The sequence below is a fragment of the Cladophialophora bantiana genome, assembly GCF_000835475.1.
Source record: "Cladophialophora bantiana CBS 173.52 unplaced genomic scaffold supercont1.16, whole genome shotgun sequence".
Lineage (NCBI taxonomy): Eukaryota > Fungi > Ascomycota > Eurotiomycetes > Chaetothyriales > Herpotrichiellaceae > Cladophialophora > Cladophialophora bantiana.
This window is the reverse complement of record NW_015971590.1, coordinates 457,172-473,794: the sequence shown is the minus strand read 5'-3', so window position 1 is coordinate 473,794 and position 16,623 is coordinate 457,172. Positions and strand designations below refer to the sequence as shown.

The 16,623-nt window shown below is 50.5% G+C and overlaps 7 protein-coding genes across 7 annotated transcripts; 4 read left to right on the top strand and 3 right to left on the bottom strand.

The window, feature by feature from the left end:
- Window positions 1–578: 578 nt before the first annotated feature.
- Window positions 579–3,359, top strand: Z519_09766 (uncharacterized protein; the record flags this gene model as incomplete). The annotated part of the gene is made up of 2 exons (XM_016767487.1): window positions 579–805; window positions 854–3,359. 2 exons carry the CDS (start codon window positions 579–581, stop codon window positions 3,357–3,359), a joined length of 2,733 nt encoding a protein of 910 aa, XP_016616279.1.
- A 270-nt stretch (window positions 3,360–3,629) lies between these two features.
- Z519_09765 (uncharacterized protein) lies at window positions 3,630–4,514 on the bottom strand (the record flags this gene model as incomplete). The annotated part of the gene is made up of 1 exon (XM_016767486.1): window positions 3,630–4,514. The coding sequence occupies one exon, from the start codon at window positions 4,512–4,514 to the stop codon at window positions 3,630–3,632; it is 885 nt and encodes a 294-aa protein (XP_016616278.1).
- Window positions 4,515–5,867: 1,353 nt separating this feature from the next.
- On the top strand, window positions 5,868–6,374 carry Z519_09764 (uncharacterized protein; the record flags this gene model as incomplete). The annotated part of the gene is made up of 2 exons (XM_016767485.1): window positions 5,868–6,101; window positions 6,165–6,374. The coding sequence occupies 2 exons, from the start codon at window positions 5,868–5,870 to the stop codon at window positions 6,372–6,374; spliced, it is 444 nt and encodes a 147-aa protein (XP_016616277.1).
- Window positions 6,375–7,055: 681 nt separating this feature from the next.
- On the top strand, window positions 7,056–7,588 carry Z519_09763 (uncharacterized protein; the record flags this gene model as incomplete). Its single annotated transcript, XM_016767484.1, has 2 exons — window positions 7,056–7,338; window positions 7,419–7,588. 2 exons carry the CDS (start codon window positions 7,056–7,058, stop codon window positions 7,586–7,588), a joined length of 453 nt encoding a protein of 150 aa, XP_016616276.1.
- Window positions 7,589–7,944: 356 nt separating this feature from the next.
- Z519_09762 (uncharacterized protein) lies at window positions 7,945–8,904 on the bottom strand (the record flags this gene model as incomplete). The annotated part of the gene is made up of 4 exons (XM_016767483.1): window positions 7,945–8,223; window positions 8,322–8,437; window positions 8,567–8,710; window positions 8,760–8,904. The coding sequence occupies 4 exons, from the start codon at window positions 8,902–8,904 to the stop codon at window positions 7,945–7,947; spliced, it is 684 nt and encodes a 227-aa protein (XP_016616275.1).
- A 1,712-nt stretch (window positions 8,905–10,616) lies between these two features.
- Window positions 10,617–11,521, bottom strand: Z519_09761 (uncharacterized protein; the record flags this gene model as incomplete). Its single annotated transcript, XM_016767482.1, has 3 exons — window positions 10,617–10,785; window positions 10,840–11,180; window positions 11,225–11,521. The coding sequence occupies 3 exons, from the start codon at window positions 11,519–11,521 to the stop codon at window positions 10,617–10,619; spliced, it is 807 nt and encodes a 268-aa protein (XP_016616274.1).
- Window positions 11,522–14,932: 3,411 nt separating this feature from the next.
- Window positions 14,933–16,280, top strand: Z519_09760 (uncharacterized protein; the record flags this gene model as incomplete). The annotated part of the gene is made up of 3 exons (XM_016767481.1): window positions 14,933–15,216; window positions 15,267–15,699; window positions 15,792–16,280. The coding sequence occupies 3 exons, from the start codon at window positions 14,933–14,935 to the stop codon at window positions 16,278–16,280; spliced, it is 1,206 nt and encodes a 401-aa protein (XP_016616273.1).
- Between the last annotated feature and the right edge of the window lie 343 nt (window positions 16,281–16,623).

The following is a 16,623-nucleotide window of genomic DNA, read 5'->3' as shown; positions in this document are numbered from 1 at the left end:
GATCGACGTCACCACCAAAACATTGGGAATCCACATGATTGGCTACCGCTGCAGCCTGTGTGGTGCGACAGTGAAGTCGAATTGACAGCCAGCACTGAGCACAAAGCTGTGGTTTGATCGGGGTGCAGCCTTTGAAAAGGAATTCATTTCTCCCGTAATGAACGGGAGACGACTTTTTGTCTGTCGATTACGAAGTATTATTATGAAAAACCCTGTCGCTTACTGTCGACAAGCTTCCGGCTCGCGAATTCCCAGCCTTCTGCATAACTGAACACGTAAATTCCGTGGCTGGCGCCTTGTCCGCTTTCAAGTCTCAATGCCCTCTTCGACAACAAACTCAATCCTGCTCTTCACTCAGTCCCATTTCGGAAGCTTCGCTCGACAAATCACCTGGGGGGGATTTGAGTAGCTCCCTCCCTTAAAACCTATATCGTCTTCCTCAACCCGGTAGCGGCACCATGCGGCCTTGACGGACCGGGACCACCATCTCCGCCTCGAATGTTGCAGCCTTCAAAGCAACTCCAACACTTTAGAAGACACGCCGCAGGCCGGCAATTACCCCTCTTTATCCTTTCAACATGACGTCCAGAACGAGAGCCCTCAATGCTGCCCATGCTGCTGGGATTTTTGCGGACATGACTCTCGACGGACCCGAGATTGGCACTCTCGTCGCCGTTGTTGACAGGGCTAAAAACCTCCCGAATCGGAAGACCATGGGCAAGCAAGATCCCTATTGTGCCATGAGGCTCGGTAAGGAAGCCAAAAAGACGGAAACGGACAAAAGAGGCGGACAGACACCGAGATGGTAAGGTGATTCCGAGAAGGCGGCGAGCTTCTTGCTAACAGGCACTAGGGACCAAGAACTGCGATTCACCGTCCACGACTCCCCCGACTATTACAAATTGAAATGCTCCGTTTTCAATGACGACAAGAAGACCGACCTCATCGGCGAAGCCTGGATCGATCTACAAGAAGTCATCATTCCGGGTGGCGGACAGAGTGATCAGTGGCGCCAACTGAACTTCAAAGGCAAATATGCAGGAGATATCCGGATTGAATTGACATACTACGATGCAAGACCAAAACCAGAGCCTCTGGCAGAGAAACAAAAGCAAAGAGACAAATCTCAATCGATAACCAGTGACACCCCGAGCACACCCTCTGGTTCTCGTCAGCTCGGTCCTCGTGAGATTAAGAGAAGGCCCCTGCCGCCTGGTCCTGGTGGACAGCCCTCACCAGTCTCGACCGCTCAGGCGACTGAGCGATGGGCCCAGGAAGAGTCCCCGGAGGCATTTCTAGGCCACGGATATACAAACAGCAACCCTCCACCGCGCCCACCAAAACAAAAGTTCATCCCCGAGACTCCCGATGACGTTGGATATGATCTCAATCCTCGATTTGGGCCCGACTCCTATGAGCCGCCTCAGAATTCTGGTCCATCTTACCATCAAAGACAAGCCTCTAGCAACTTCCATGATAACTACCACGATCCTGTCGCGGTATATGAGGAGCAAGAATCATATGCGATGGATTCGTACCAGCAACCAGCACTTCTACCACAACCGCAACAATCACAACCTGTGCCTGGGCCACCGCCACCGGAGCATCATTCCTCATCGGCGCCGCACTCGCCATACAACATGCCAGACCAGCCACTATATCATTCCTCTCCTCCCCGAATGACACCACAGGCCACTCCTCCGCCAGCTCTGCAAAGTCAACACTGGAACAGCAGAACCAGCACATCTCCAACCAAGTATGTTGCCTACAGGGACAGTCCGCTACGCCAATCTATAAGTCAACATGATATGCTTGAAGCGACACCGACCTATTCCGATCCACAGTTTGACGAAGAAGAATCACCTCCACCACCACCTCCCGCTCATCGAGGTCAGATGACGAGGGTGCCAGGACCTTCGCCGGCTTATCGAGACCCATATGGAGATCCTTCGCCTCGTACGCCGGTGAAATTCAACACGGTTGAAGACAGAAGTCCTCTTCAGAGGTTAGAGTGTGATTATGATCCATTCCAAGCAACTCCACCGGCCCAAGATATACAACGCCAACATGCACCGCCGCAGTCTTATGAACCAAGCCCACCAATGTCAGTTGACCATGATAGATATCCCATGTTCCCATCTGAGAGGCGGAAATCGTACCACAATGATCTGAATCAGTTTCAGCCAATATGTTCTGAAAACGACGTGCCACCTCCTGAACAGATTTGCAATGGCAATCTTGTTCAACAATGGGATAGAGAGAGCAGTCGGGAGAATTTCAGGCATTCTACAGGTAATGAACCTCTTCAGCGGGCGCAGACATTCGACAACTTTGAACTGCACGACGAGAGGCACGTCCGAAGATCTGCGCCGATCGTTGTCCGACCCCGTGCAATCAGTCCCAATTCTAATCACACTATTCCACGGAAGTCGATCACCCCTACATTCCCAACGCCCGACGATCGCAACCAGATGTCCAGTGTCCCATTTGGACCGGGCTCATACGATGTGTTGAACCCCGCGACGAATCCACCACCCGCTGACGGTGCGTATAACTCATCAGAAGATGTACTAGAGGCTGCTCGACAGAAAGAGGTTGACAAGCTAAGAGATCAAGGCCCAATCATCGGAAACGATGGCAGGGTAATTGATCCATCTGACCATCTTCCGTCGGATACCTGGGCGCCGGAGCCTGAAAGAAAACAACGGAAACCAGAGCATGTCATTAGGATTCGCACTAGAGAAGAAGCACGCACACATAATCGAGTAGGATCGTCCCCAGTCTCTACCCGACCACATTCGGTTGCGACATCGCCTTATCAACTCCCTCCAAGCGCCCCAGCATCTTCTCCATACCAGGCGTCAACCCCTCCAGTCATGGCTCCAGTTTCACCGAAAATCGAATCACCGAGCGGCCGGAACAGGCTGAAGAAACAGATGCCGAACCGACCTCTCCCGACTCAACCATATGCGCATCCTCAAACAAGTCCAGGTGTGATGAACGGCTCATCAACTGACCGGCCTAGTCCCTCAAACCAACGATATACGATCCATTCTTCTCCTGGAGGAGGACCACCTCAGCGGCCTTCACTGTCGGAATACCAAGTTCCGTCTGTGAACAGTTACAGCCCGCGTGGTGGATATGGACCGCCACCCGGACCTCAATACCAGTTGGAATATTCACCAACACCGGCAAATCCGCCCATCGAAAGGCCTCTGCCGGAAAATCCGAGTTACAAAGGAGGCCCATCGTACGAAGCAGACAATCCGCTTGCTCTTGAGTTGAGCAGAATTGACATAGGACCATCGAGGATGCCCAGGACGGCATTACGGCCCCAGAAAGCATACGGCGCATATTAGCAATATGACACGTGGGAAGGTGGGTTTTTGCAGGCATTGTGAGTGTATGTCTGGATTAGATCTCTAGGGCGGGCACGATATAAGGCCTCAGCTCGTAATCAGGGCTCGATCGGCTCAAAATCGGCTGGGGGAATAATAGGATTGAAATGTACTTTGGCTTCATGCCACGGCGGGTCGGATAAGAACAAAATACCAAGAGGGCAGAGTACACGGAACGACATTAACTATTATTCGTTTTCATGTCCAGCGGTGCTTGCACTATGACTTTCGTCACCCTTGCTTCTTCATGCGGATCCCAACCGGCCCTTTGACATCTCCACACGCGCCTGTCTTTCTCGCCAATACGTGGAGGCCGAGGGCACAACTCTTCCAGGGAGCGCAAGACCCTCGGTCAATCGGAGGGAAGGGAGAGGGAGATGGTGCTGGACGGCATACAATCGCATCGGGGCGGAGTTCACACCATTCCCATTTCTTGCCCCTTGCCAGCCTCTTGATCTCGTCGACCTGAACGTAGTAGAAGATCTTGTCTCCCCAAGGCGATGGCACGCGCGGAGCTGATTCCTTTAACGGAATCTCAATCTTGATGTGTTCAATGAATTTGAGGCCGTAATGCTGCGACGCGGGGTCAGTCTGCGCGCGCATAACGGAGAGGCTTGCGGACGAATACAAGGACAACAAAGCGTAAACTTCCCCCGTCTGTAGAGTGAAGAAGGAATATTTGGGACACACTTTCTCCAATGCCTGGATAGAATTGGAGACGAGAGCCACGTTCGCCTTGATCAGCCTCTCATGGCTCTTTCCATGTGCAGTGTAGGACGTGACATAGACGGGTCCGACATCGCCAACGTTGTAGACGACGCTTAGCCTTGTGACTATCTCATCAACTGGGAGACCCAAGTCGAAGCCACTGTAAAGCTCTACTCGGTGGTAGTCGCCCTTGGGCACCATGGCCGTTTCCTTGCTCAGACGCCGGTATGTAAGCCCAATGATGAGCTTGAAGGTCGTTGGCGAAGGGTAGGTGAGCAACTCGTCCAAAAACCCCTTACATATTTCGGGCTCTTGTCTCTGCCTCGGACTTGAGAGGAAAATTTGACACGCGAGACACAATAGCCTCTGGTTCTTGTAGAGTTTCAGCCTGCTCAACGTCTTCCACATATAGTAGTCCTTTGGCCAGACCTCTCGTCTCAAAGTGCTCGATCAGATCATGTACCTCTCGTTTGTCGCCGTTGACCGAAGTAAATTGTACTACAGCCCATCCACTTCGTCAATGCATATACAGCCGCACGGCTTGCTCCGCCACCACCAATAAAAAGGCCTGGCCTTCCCCGTAGGTTGACACTCGCGGTGTTGCAAATGAAATCCGTTCTCGGACAGTTGCCGGCTCAGGATTCCACCATGGTTGGCCATCAATGAGGTGAGCGGCCCCAAAGTGCATTTCGCCAGAAAAGGCAATGCATCAAGGAGCCTCAGGGGTGTCAGCAATGAGGCTTCGGCTCAATTGATACATTTCTGATCACATATAATAATCCCCCTGCTCAACGCCCTGTCAGGACTCAGAATACTTGCGGTAATCTTGTCCCTACTTCATTCTGGTATTCAATGCTCAAATGAAGCGGAAACCATCTTCCATGACAGTTGGCTTCATGTCTAGCAGGAGAGATGCCTCACAATACTGTGTTGCCAGTAGGGGTTGCATCATATAATTGGGTGGGCTCTGGGCTCGGGGCCTCAGGGGGAAGTTGGCTGAACCAAGTCCAAGCCCTGTACCAATAGTCGAACCTTCGCGACTCGACAAGAGATGCCCACTGCTGTCTTCTTCAACTGCCAGGCTTAGGTGCTCCATTGCCCAAAAGACCTTCATTTGGTGAGTAAATCTAGGACCGGACAGTTTCCAAAAATTTCGTGGCACTGACGGATTCTGGCAACCCCTAGATTAACAAACACGTTCCTCCTCCTCCTCTGTCAAACGAGGTCGCAGGTAGCTGTCTGATCGACGACACTTTGCGGCTCGGACGTTCATTGTTATTAAACGGGTTGTAGCAAAGGAGATATTCAGATCAAGGAGCCATTATCCCAAGGCCATGAATTTGCCGGTGAAGTCGTGGCTGTCGGCGAAAATGTATCGACTCTGAAAGTTGGGAACAGAGTAGCCCGCGAGATTGGAATGCCGTGCGATGACCGTGAAGATCGCGAGAACGGCCGGTATAACGTCTGTGCAAAGATGAGTTCAAGGAGCAGCGCCCCTTCCATTCCACACTTCCAGGGCACACTGCAGACGAGACTGAACCATCCGGCGAAGTGGGTGCCATAAGTGAGTATCCAACAATCAACAACATCTGTGATTGCAATTGATTAACTTGCAAGGCTGCCGGACTCAATATCCTATGATCAGGGGACGCTGTTGGGAGCCGCTGACTGTAGCAGTTCCCACCGTAAGAAAGGCAGGCCTTGGGCAATCATATCTTGTCCTTGGAGCACGCGCGTGCGGCTAGGTGTATTAGTATCACGATGGCAGACATCGCCGAGAGCCGACTCCAGTTCGCCCTCAACCAAGGCTTTGCCACTGTGGTGTCGCTTATGTCTCTAAGTCAAGGACAGACTCTTGAGGACGGCCTGGGCTTTGCGAGAGAATCCGCGGCTGAGTTCTGTAAAGTGGGACAACAGACTGGGGTCGAGACGACTCAGAAATTTGAAGGCACACTTGAATGCACAGGCGTCGAGGCCAGTGCGCAAGCAGTACGTGTAAGTCTCTCTTCCAAGAACAATGATGTCCCGGACGCCCTTGACTGACGCCCCAACGGGTAGGCCACTCGAGCGGCTAGCAAGGCGAATCTCGTTGACATGGGCCTGCCAGTCCAGACGTTACCCGTCGCAGCAGCAATACACGGTGAAATTAATCTGGTTGGCATTTGTCGATATGCGAACGCTATCCCGCGAACATCGATATCATTCGCAAGGCAGGTCAGGTTGGAACGGGAATACAAGATCTATCAAGCATCATCACACACCGATTGAAGGTCTGGAGTCCCTAATGCATTCGAGCTTGCAGCAAAGTCCACTGATGCGGATGGGAACACTTGTCGCCAAGGGTATTGTCCATAACTCGTAGCGCGACCTCTTTGAAGAGGTTTTGCGATGACCCGCTGTATCGTACGGTTTGGAGCCCTATTTTCTCACTCGGCGCTAAATGAAGCCTTCCTCTGGATCATGCACAAGCGTCCCGCTGGTCAAAGTTTAGTGCTCGCTGAAGTTCAACGGGCACATCTGCGGAATATGGGTTCCGGCATCTCAGAAACAGACGACGAGTGCTGAATGCTACATGCAAGGCGCAGAGTATCAATCAAGCATCGATGACCACCCTTACCCCCTATTACTTGTGATTTGACGCCCTCTCGCTGGCGATGATTTAGAACATACGACGGTTTCGAGCTGATGTTTGAAGAATGGTCAGTCTCGCTGGATGAGCACAATATTGCCCGCCATGGCTATGTACTTCACATCTGAGCCTAAAAGGGATCAGTTAAACCTTTCGTTTTGCTATCTGGAGGTAAAGCCCTTGCCACATCTTACCCGACCAACTTTCAGAGAAAGAAAGAGCCGAATAACGTGACATGGTTCCACGTTGAACGGAAAGACTGCTATGGTGACGGATGGAGCAGAGGCATCAGCCAGGCGATGGCCACTGCACCCGCTGAAATGACCTCGACATTCGCCATCTGTGAAGATGTCGGAAAGTATTGGGTCGCCAACAACATGCCGGAAAAGATCATTAATACCGCAAGCCTCGCGTCTTTCATCGGTAACGTCAGAATCGTGCGGTATGCTATGAGCCAAGGAGGCGTTGCACAACTCACCAAAGCTTTGAACAATGAATGGGCAGCGAAGGAAATCAATGTGAATGCCATTGCTCCGGGCCATGTCTTGCCCGTCTGCCACTTTGATTGCCTTGCCTCGCAGCTTACCGAACCTACCTGCATAGGTATGTGGCGACAGAGGTGAACATCGACACTGGATCGGACGACTCTGCCTATCTGCAAAGTCTGAATGAGAAAATTCCAGCGGGTCGATGGGGCACGCCAGAAGACTTCAAAGGCTCGTCGGTGTTTCTAACCAGCTCTGCAAGTGATTACATCCACGGGCAAATATTGCTGGTCAGTATCTGGGACTTGTTATTCATCGTGTATGACTGTATTCAAACAGGACGCTGTAGCTGGATGGGGGATTTATAGGTCGTTGACGGTGCTGCTACCGCTTGAGTCACATTCACAACAAGATCATAATTGATTTCGCACAGGCTATCGTAGAGGATAATCATCTTTGGGAGCGACTAGTTTCATCATACGCAATGCCTGAGTCTATCCATCATAAAAGCGCCGTTTGCAGACAGGGCTTATTTTGCACTTGTCGGCTGTGATACAAGAGCAAAATCTCGCCACTCGGGAACTATTGGCAAAGGACAGTCACTATAGAAGTACATCTCGCCCTACTAATATTATATATGTGTGCTCTGTTCATATACTATTACCTTTGTCTGGGGAGCAGCCCTGAGCTTTCCTGTCCAAGACCACTACCATGCCTACATCTCTCACACCTGGGCTACTGAAGACCCGCACAGCCTTGTAATTAAACCTTGAGCGAAGCTGAAATGCTCCTCGTCCTCGATGTCATCCTCGGGTTTGTTGGAGGAGGAGTTAGTAGTTACGTAAAAGTCACCGTCTTTTCCCACGACGTGAGTGCCAGCCGTAATAGGATCGTCGAAGACTTTCGCGACCTCCTCAAGGCTGAGGCCTTCCGTATCGAGGAAGAAGAGCCAGAGCCGGATGGCAATGGTGAATGTGAGCACCGTGAATACAATGTAGTATCGCTAGTGGATTGCTTTGAACGCCGACGACGTAGCTTGGAGGAATAATCAGAGTCCAGACTGGCGAGGAAGAGGCAGCTGATGGACAGGCTGGTGCCGACTGCTCGGAGACGAGTGGGGAAGATCTCAGACACGTCAATCGCGGTTGTGGCATCGAGAAAGCTGGCGTAGAAGAAAATGTGCATAAATAGGAATGCGATTGTCCCGGCCGCGGTTCCTGCGGTTTGTTCGTGGGCCGGAAGAGACTGCATTAATATCTCACAAATCAAGCCAAGGCCACCGAATCCAATAATTGGGTATTGTCAGCTGGAAGGATAACTGGATCTTGGTAGCGGTTTCAACGTACTCAATAAATTTACTCGGCCACCACGATCTACAAGGGTTGCAGTAATTGCATTGCCTAGGATAGACACCGTCACGTATCCGGCAGAAAGTAGAAAGGCCCGCCGAATTGTGTACCCGATACTCGAATACAGGGATACGGCGTAATCTGAAGTCAACTTTAGTGGACAGTTTCTTTCTTGCTGCTGTGAACTTACAATCAATAACCAAGGTGCTGGTGCATTGGCACCCGAATATAACGCCAAATCCGAGAGCTAGACGCTTGAGATTATGTGCTTTCGTGAAATTCTCCTCATAGGCCTTGAGACCAATGGCATTGGTCTCCACGGATTGTTCACGCATGGTGTTATATTCCCGATGTGCGAATTCACCGTCAGGATGTTGTGACTAGACATGGGTCTTCATCAACAGAGCAAGGGCCTTATACGGATCATCTCGCTGGAGGACTTCAATAGGTTGGCCAGTGATTGTAGATATAGAAAGCTAGAGGCTGCCATCTCTAGGAGACTCAGGAATCCTGTAAATTCCACGGCCCAGGATAGCAAGGAACACAACTTGTAAAGCCAAAGATAGTCTCCATTGAATATTTCCAGTCATTGTGTAGCAACCGTAGCCTGCCCAGGCTGCTAGAGGAGAACCGGCCCCAATAGCAACGCTTGTTGCTCTAGAGCGAGTGGCACACCTGCTCGGTGGAAAGAAACACTAGTTGTGAAACTCTCCTTTTGGCGATGTCAGGAGGGGCCGGAATAACACTTTCCAGGCGTTTGATGTGTAACGACTGACGATACCATAATATGAAAGACAGATTGCTTTTATCAAACTAGCCCCGAAATGTCTGAATCTGTTACCTCCGTCTCTTCGGGTCTGGCCTCACCGATTCTTGACCCTCGAGAGCACTGCGCTTCGGCTTTTCCGAGGCGACAAGCTTTGCCTGCCACTTCCTCTTAATATCCAGGAGAATCTCCAATGTCCTCGAAGCATTCCTGAAAGCCTTCGCCCAACTCTGCTAATGCTTTGCAGCAGGTGTCGAGATGCCGTTGGAGATTTAATCTGTCAGTTTCCCCCAAGTTGAGGGCTGAAGCCAACATCAGGATAATGGCCGCTGAAAAGACGATGCTTACCGCCTCGACGTTGACGAAACGCAGTAGATAGCTTGCCTTGTAAAGACAAAGCAGCATGGATATTGCAACAGCTGACCTATGCATACTGCTCGAGCATGCATATGCCGGATGTTGGAGTTTAGGTAGTCGAAGCTGCTGGCTTCGACATAAATGGGCGATGGATATAGATCCTGAATTGGTGGTATTGCATGCTAAGACTGATTAGCATAGCCTAAGGCGCATTGGGAGAGAGGCGACGTACTGCAATACCAAGATATGGGGCTGGTACTTCATATTACTGTCATGCTTGTCAAGAGTGACCTGGAGCGCTGGTGGCAGGCTCCACCGCCATAGATCTAATTTGGAAACAGTCTCGTCCGCAAGTGTCTGCAATATTTTGTCTGATACATCCAAACGTTCATACCGAGAATATTAGCGATTGTTGCATAGTAAAGTGGGAAGATGCTCACAAAACATGGCTAAGATCATCCATGACCTCGCAGAGCAGCACCCACTCGAGAGGAAGTAAACTGGTAGGGTCAGACGAATCAGTCGCTGGCATGGCCGCCTCTGGCACGTTCTCAAGCGTGCCGTAAGGTACCCATCGCTGGAATTCAGAGCTCGGATTGGCGGGTCGCTGCACTGATGGATTGTGGCTACTGATACGAGAAGGTTGTCTCCCCAGATGGAAGCCCTAGAGGATGCGGAGTCGTGAGCACAGAACTGTCGAAGTACATGGGGGGACATACTGATCAACTACAAAACTTCCCCAGATGCCATTTTCCGAGCCTCAGCCTCAGTGGGACTCATAAGACCTTTGGCCACATATGGCGTCATGTCGAGGTGCAGACCGACATCAAATGACAAACGGACAGACATCGGTATCAAAGATCGGTCACTGATGACCATTGATTGATCAGGAGGGGCGTACCACTGCAGAGCCATCCACGTACGTCATTTGTGGATGCCGCCTCGAAAGTACTCCAATGCTTGCACCGTTGTAACTCTGGGGCTGTCGAGCTCGACGTCTAACCAGAGTTTAGCGCGCTTTGCAAAGAACTCTGGCAAGGGGAGGGGGAAATTGTAGTGTCGACCCGTGTCGTAGAGAGCGCCAAAAGCACACCTTTGGTTGGGCTAGTATAGTGGTTGCACGGAAAGAGGAACATGAATTGCTTACATCGCGTTGATCAGCGTCTCTGACAAGTAGGAGCTGCGACCAGGACTGGCGCGGTGCATTCTCCTTGCTTGTCTGTACAGTTCCCGATCCACGACGTGGAATGTTGGATCCTGCCAGGCGAAGTATAGATTGGTTAAATGATCTTCCAAGGTGGCATTAAGGTGTTGGCCAAGTCCTGCAGCTTCCAATAATCTTTGACCATGGTTGCACGCAATAGTTGATTCGGCAGATTGAGTAAATGGTCCAGTATCATCACGTAGCGGAATGTTTGAGGGGGCCCCGAAATATCGAAGCTCGCCATCATCAGTTACTTGAAGGGTCCCATCCTTCCGGAAATCTCGCTGATAACGCGGTTAGAGCCTTCGTCTTCCGGCGCTAATCGCACGTCCAGATCTGTGCCTGAAATAGACTTGGGCGAAGTTGCAGGTCCCAGAGATTGATCAGTCCCAGACATGTCCATATCTGGGTAAGGAATTTGCAAGTCGGTCCAGCCGTATGTCATACCCAGTGACATGGTATTAAGCCCAGTGAAATCCGTAGTCCACTCGGGGAAGCTGATGTTGCTTTCCTGCAGCGCGGCCAATTGATCGTCCATGCCCGTGTAGCTGGTGAAAAGTTCACCAGCCTCTGGTGCAGATGCCTGTATCGGGCGGTAGCTATTCACCAGGGCAAGGTCAAGCATGAACTCCTAAGGGGCCCAAAGAGACACATTGTTCTGATACGGCGGTGGCTGAGAGTGCCTTTGCCGTGACTCTGGTGAAATGGATGCAGGTAGCGGGATTGTATCGCTAAGAAGCTTTTCCCGTCCAGCAGAGGCTTCTGGCTCTAATGTTTCGGGAGCCGCTTGTTCCTTTGGCGATGTGCCCGGCTGCTGTAAGAGTTCGATCAAGCGGTCTATCAATGCAGCTTCGTCGGCATTCAGTGGTAGAGGTTGTAAACCATGGGCGCGAATGAATTGCTCGAGCCCAGACAGCCGAGCTGAAAAGACTTGGATGGCTTTCCCGGACAGGTATCCTTAAAGTGACTGGCTGAATATTTGAAATTCGAACTCAGATGTGCATCCTCGACATACCTTCTTTTGTCTTCCCCTTGTGCATAGACACATCGTTTCTTCTTCTTTTTGCAATTGCCACAAACCGGATGAACGCCATCGCACTGTGCATCATGAACATCAATCTCCTTCGGATACTAAGGGAGGGCAGCCACTGCATACTCTAATTTTTCCGTCGCGACATGTAGTGCAAGCAGTCGACACGTACTTCCTTCTGCTTAACTTCGGCTGTTCGCCTCTGGGGGTAGACATCGTCTCAATTAAAATACAGAGTTGATACCACTATGAAGTTAGTTGAGATCAGTTGCGGAGGGAAGCTAAGGTGAGTTCACTAGCCAGGACGCAATGATCAGTTCAGAGGTCTCGGGCTCAAAGCACATTTATAGCTGGAATTCGAGGCTCCATTGTGCGGAAGGCCCTGTTTATGAGCATCAGATTGTTCTCGCCTCCCCCTTGATAGCTTTAGTCAGAGACATCCGGGCAGCTATGATAAATGTCTTGTAGGGTGCCCGATTAGAATGAGATCAAACGAGGCACTGTCGTGAATAAATCGGGGGCTATGGAAGGGAGTGGGCGGGGGCAGTGGATACGAACCCATGTATCTATCTCAGCGCTTATGTATTCTTCGGTATGGGTGGTGAACGGCCAATCCCTACCGCAACGAATACGAATGACATGACACTTGACCGGCGTCTTGTTACGGCTTTGCCTAAAATTCAACGTACACGCCGACAAATAACCACCACCCTCGGCCATTGTCTACTATGGCCGCTTCGAGGAGGGGCTGGGATGCTCGGGTATATAAGATCTATACTGGAGGCTACGGTGCAAATCAGATTGCGAGAAAGTCTGGTGCCGTTGGGCCGGGGCTGCTGTCACCCCAACCACTTGCTTGACAATTGTTCCAAATAAAACCACATCCATGGCCCTCCAAGGCGCCGCATGAACCATCACAATATCTATCTGCCTCTAGATGCAAATGATCTAGTCATGTGTCGTCGCTGAATGAAACGGCTTTGTGACTCGCTTATGAGCCTGCAGATCTACAGGCTGCTAGATGAGGGTCTTGTATGGCTTACAGCCCACAGATGATGGTTTGTTTGGAGATTCTAGAACAATGTCTAGTTTTCGAAGGGCCTTATCCCCTCTGTTATACAAATCTGTAAGCGTTGCCGCTCCCTTGCTCTCCTCGTCACCTCCGGCCAAGTCCGCGGTAGATTTCCGAGCCCTTCTCACTGCTCTATTCGATTCCTGTTCAGTTCCTTAATAACTGCTTTTGTTCGAAGCCGCACATCCAAAGGTTTCACATCAATAATCAGAGCATTGAGGGTTATCATACTGAAAGACTCATGAGCAACAACATAAACGACCTGGAAACGATTGGGGACGTTCAAGCGTACATACCAGAAACAACCCATCTATGTTGACCGGCTGATCACAGGCTCTGAGTGAACTAAGTTGATCTTTTTGAGTCGACAAGACCTGCGTCACTACCAAAAAAATTCGGTACCCTGTTCCATTACCGAGAAGACAATTGGCAGTGAGTTGGGGGAATTGTTCTTGATAGTTGTGAGCTGGATGTACGATTCCAGATACGAGTTCTTTCGCCTCTGTTCGTCTCTGTTGGCCTCTTTAAAGTATCACTGCTGTTTGACTCTGGCTTTAACAATATTTCTCCACACAATTCACCTTGTTCGGTGGTTCACACGTGACAGTGTTTCCCTAATGGTCGTTGCAGAAGCCATATTCCGGTGCCAACTTGTGATTCTCAGACATCAAGCGCTACTGCCCAAAGTCAGCGTAGAGACTGTAGAAAAAGAACGAAAACAAGAAGATCACGGCCTGCATTCTCCTAGTTACTGAGTTAAATGTACAGCATTGTCAACCATGCAAATATAATGAAGATCTGGTTGAGGGTGGAGATCAACCAAGGCGGAAGATGGACGAAATTATCCTCCTAATCAAGGGGCGCAAGGCTAGGATCTCCTGACAAGGCTGGGGTTCTCCTTTCCTCGCCGGAGAATTGTTGTCCCAGCCTCCAGACCTCAGCCTAGAAGCCCAAAATCCTGAGAGCTTCAACTTTTCTTGCAGCAACTTCCCAGGAGCTTTTAATCATCAGCACGAAACATCATCGCGAGCCACCATCTCTCTTCCCGCTGTAGCCATAACAGATGATCCTACTACCAGCATCTCATAATTCAAATATTTTGAGTCTTCTAAGGGCTTGTTTTGCCCTTCCCAACGACAATACCACGTCTACCATGATATTTCCCTGCCCACGAACATTCCATTGCTGAAACCAGTATCGCCTCCTGCCTCCAAACTCATAGCAATATGATGCTATTGAAATTGGTTTGCTCAGGGAAGGGGTCTTTGCTCGAATTCTCTTCCGTTAACGCGTTTCAGCTGGGCTGTTTTAGCTACAGTGAATTGGAGTTGACTCTCTCTCAAGCTTGGCTACCGTATCCCTATGGGCTTGCTTCTTGTTTCGATAACACGCCCTCTGGCCGAAGACTCGCACTCACAGCTGCCTCATCACTAATTTTACTTTGATCCTTTGTTCATCTACCCCTCAAACAGCTTCCGAGCCACGATGCTCAGTTCGGAAGGATCAACCAAGGAGCTCCATGCAAAATCCAGGGAACTGATATGCCTGCTCTTGTGCCTATCCCTTGTTGGACTGTCACCATATGCCGTGAGCATTCGGTACATGCAGACACGGCATTTTATTCAGCTCAGCACCCAGCGTCTTGTGCACGCGCTGCCCACATTCCACACCCTTGCTCGGGGCAAGTCGCTATACATTCTGACCATTCAGAACGAAATGATGCAGCCATGACGATACCAACAGGTACACAAGCCACATTATAGTCAATGCCAGCAAAGATTGCTGTCAAAGCTTTTATCCCTTTCTGAAGGGGAAAGACCTGTGAGGTATAAATTGGATGCCCCGCAGCTCGCTCAGCAGGTTCCATGCTCATCAACCTTGCTCTGCACACTCGCTTACTTGATCTCGAAGAGAAACCCTGAAACACCACAACCATGCTGCTCCTCCGACAGTCTTTCATGGTTCTTGCAACCGTGTTACCTTTCGCCCTGACCCAGGGGGACAGTGGAGTCACCGTTGCTACTCTAGAGCGGACTTTCACGGCGTTTGCGATCTCTCAACCATCGAGCGTGGTAACAACCCGCGTTACAAAATTCCTCGACATCACAACACTGACCACCACTTTGCGAAGCACCACAACGAGTCCACTACAATACACCGTGGTCATTCCTTATGTCTATCAGACGACCGTCGATGTTACGAGCACCTATAAGGCAACGTGGGTCCCTAATCTTCGGTGCCAGACGGTCACGCTAACCCAAGTTTCAGCACCGATATTATCACTATCACTTCCACAAGGACACAGTATGACGTAACGAATAGTACCTCAACCTCGTATACCAATGTTACCGCAAATGCAACCACCACACTTTTTACAGAAAGCGTCATCGCCGTATCCACACCAACAGGTTTTGTCCCGGTTGAAGAGTCTTCTGGGGATGAAAACTACAGTGGAACTATCAAGCGCCGTGACACAGACTCCGAAGGAGACGTTCTGTTTCCCCGACAGGCTATCGCTCCGCCTGATACCTCATATATCTCTCTCATTTCCATTGTGACTCGCTTAGTTCCAAGGACAACTTCTACTATATTCGTGACTGTGACAAAGACAAGCATCGTGCGACCACCGCGGACAGTGACTCAGCCGACGACCAGTACGGTAACCCGCATTGTGGGCGTTCCTGACACACCAGTGAATTCTGTAAGTTCCATCCTCAAAACCCTTTCTTCCGAACATCGGTTTTCTCTGAAGCAAAAGTGTTCAAATTGTGGCTAATCATTGTGTTATTGTAGACAGTGGTGGTGACGGCTTCTACCACCAAAAATGTGACAAATACCATCACCTTCCAGACGGAAACAACAGTAGCCACCGTCACAAACACACAGCTCAATTACACAGCTACCAGATCGACATATCTCGCTTGTGCAAGCAATAACCTACTCGGACCTCGAATCCAGGACCGCAGCTACATCAGCAAGGTGGTTGACAACACGCGGTCCAACATCGGGACAAGCACCAACGCGACCTCGAGCTACGAGTGCTGCACCATATGCCAGGACGTTGACGGCTTCTGCGACTTCGCCTACTACGACACGAAGGCCGACGTGGCAGGGAACAACTGCCTGCTCTTCAAGGCAAACACACCAAAGAAGGGGGCCGGCAGTGCCACGTGCGCCCATGACCAGGCCGGCTTCTACAACACCAACAACAGAACGGAAAACAGATGGGTCGTCATGAACGGGCCGTGTGGCCAGCTGGTGCATGGGAACCCCAACAAGTAAGAGCCTACCGACGACTCTCGTGCCCCACATGATAATGCACTACTATATACTCGGTATATAGCCGGCTTGCTCTGGGCTATTAACTACGTAGCTGTCGTGGTGACGCGGGCAACCTGGACGAGTGCGGTAGAAGAGGATACGGCAGGAAGCGGAGGTCGAGTGCGAAGACAAGCTGAATACAATCAAAGGCTTACAAAAATTCTGGTCTTGTTCCTCATTTCACACAGAAGATCAATACTTATGTGCTATTGTATGCATGGATGTGCGGATAGGGTACTCCTCAAGCCCGTTTCAGTCAAAGGGCACATCATCTGCCATTTTTAAAGCGTATCTTTGTAAAAGT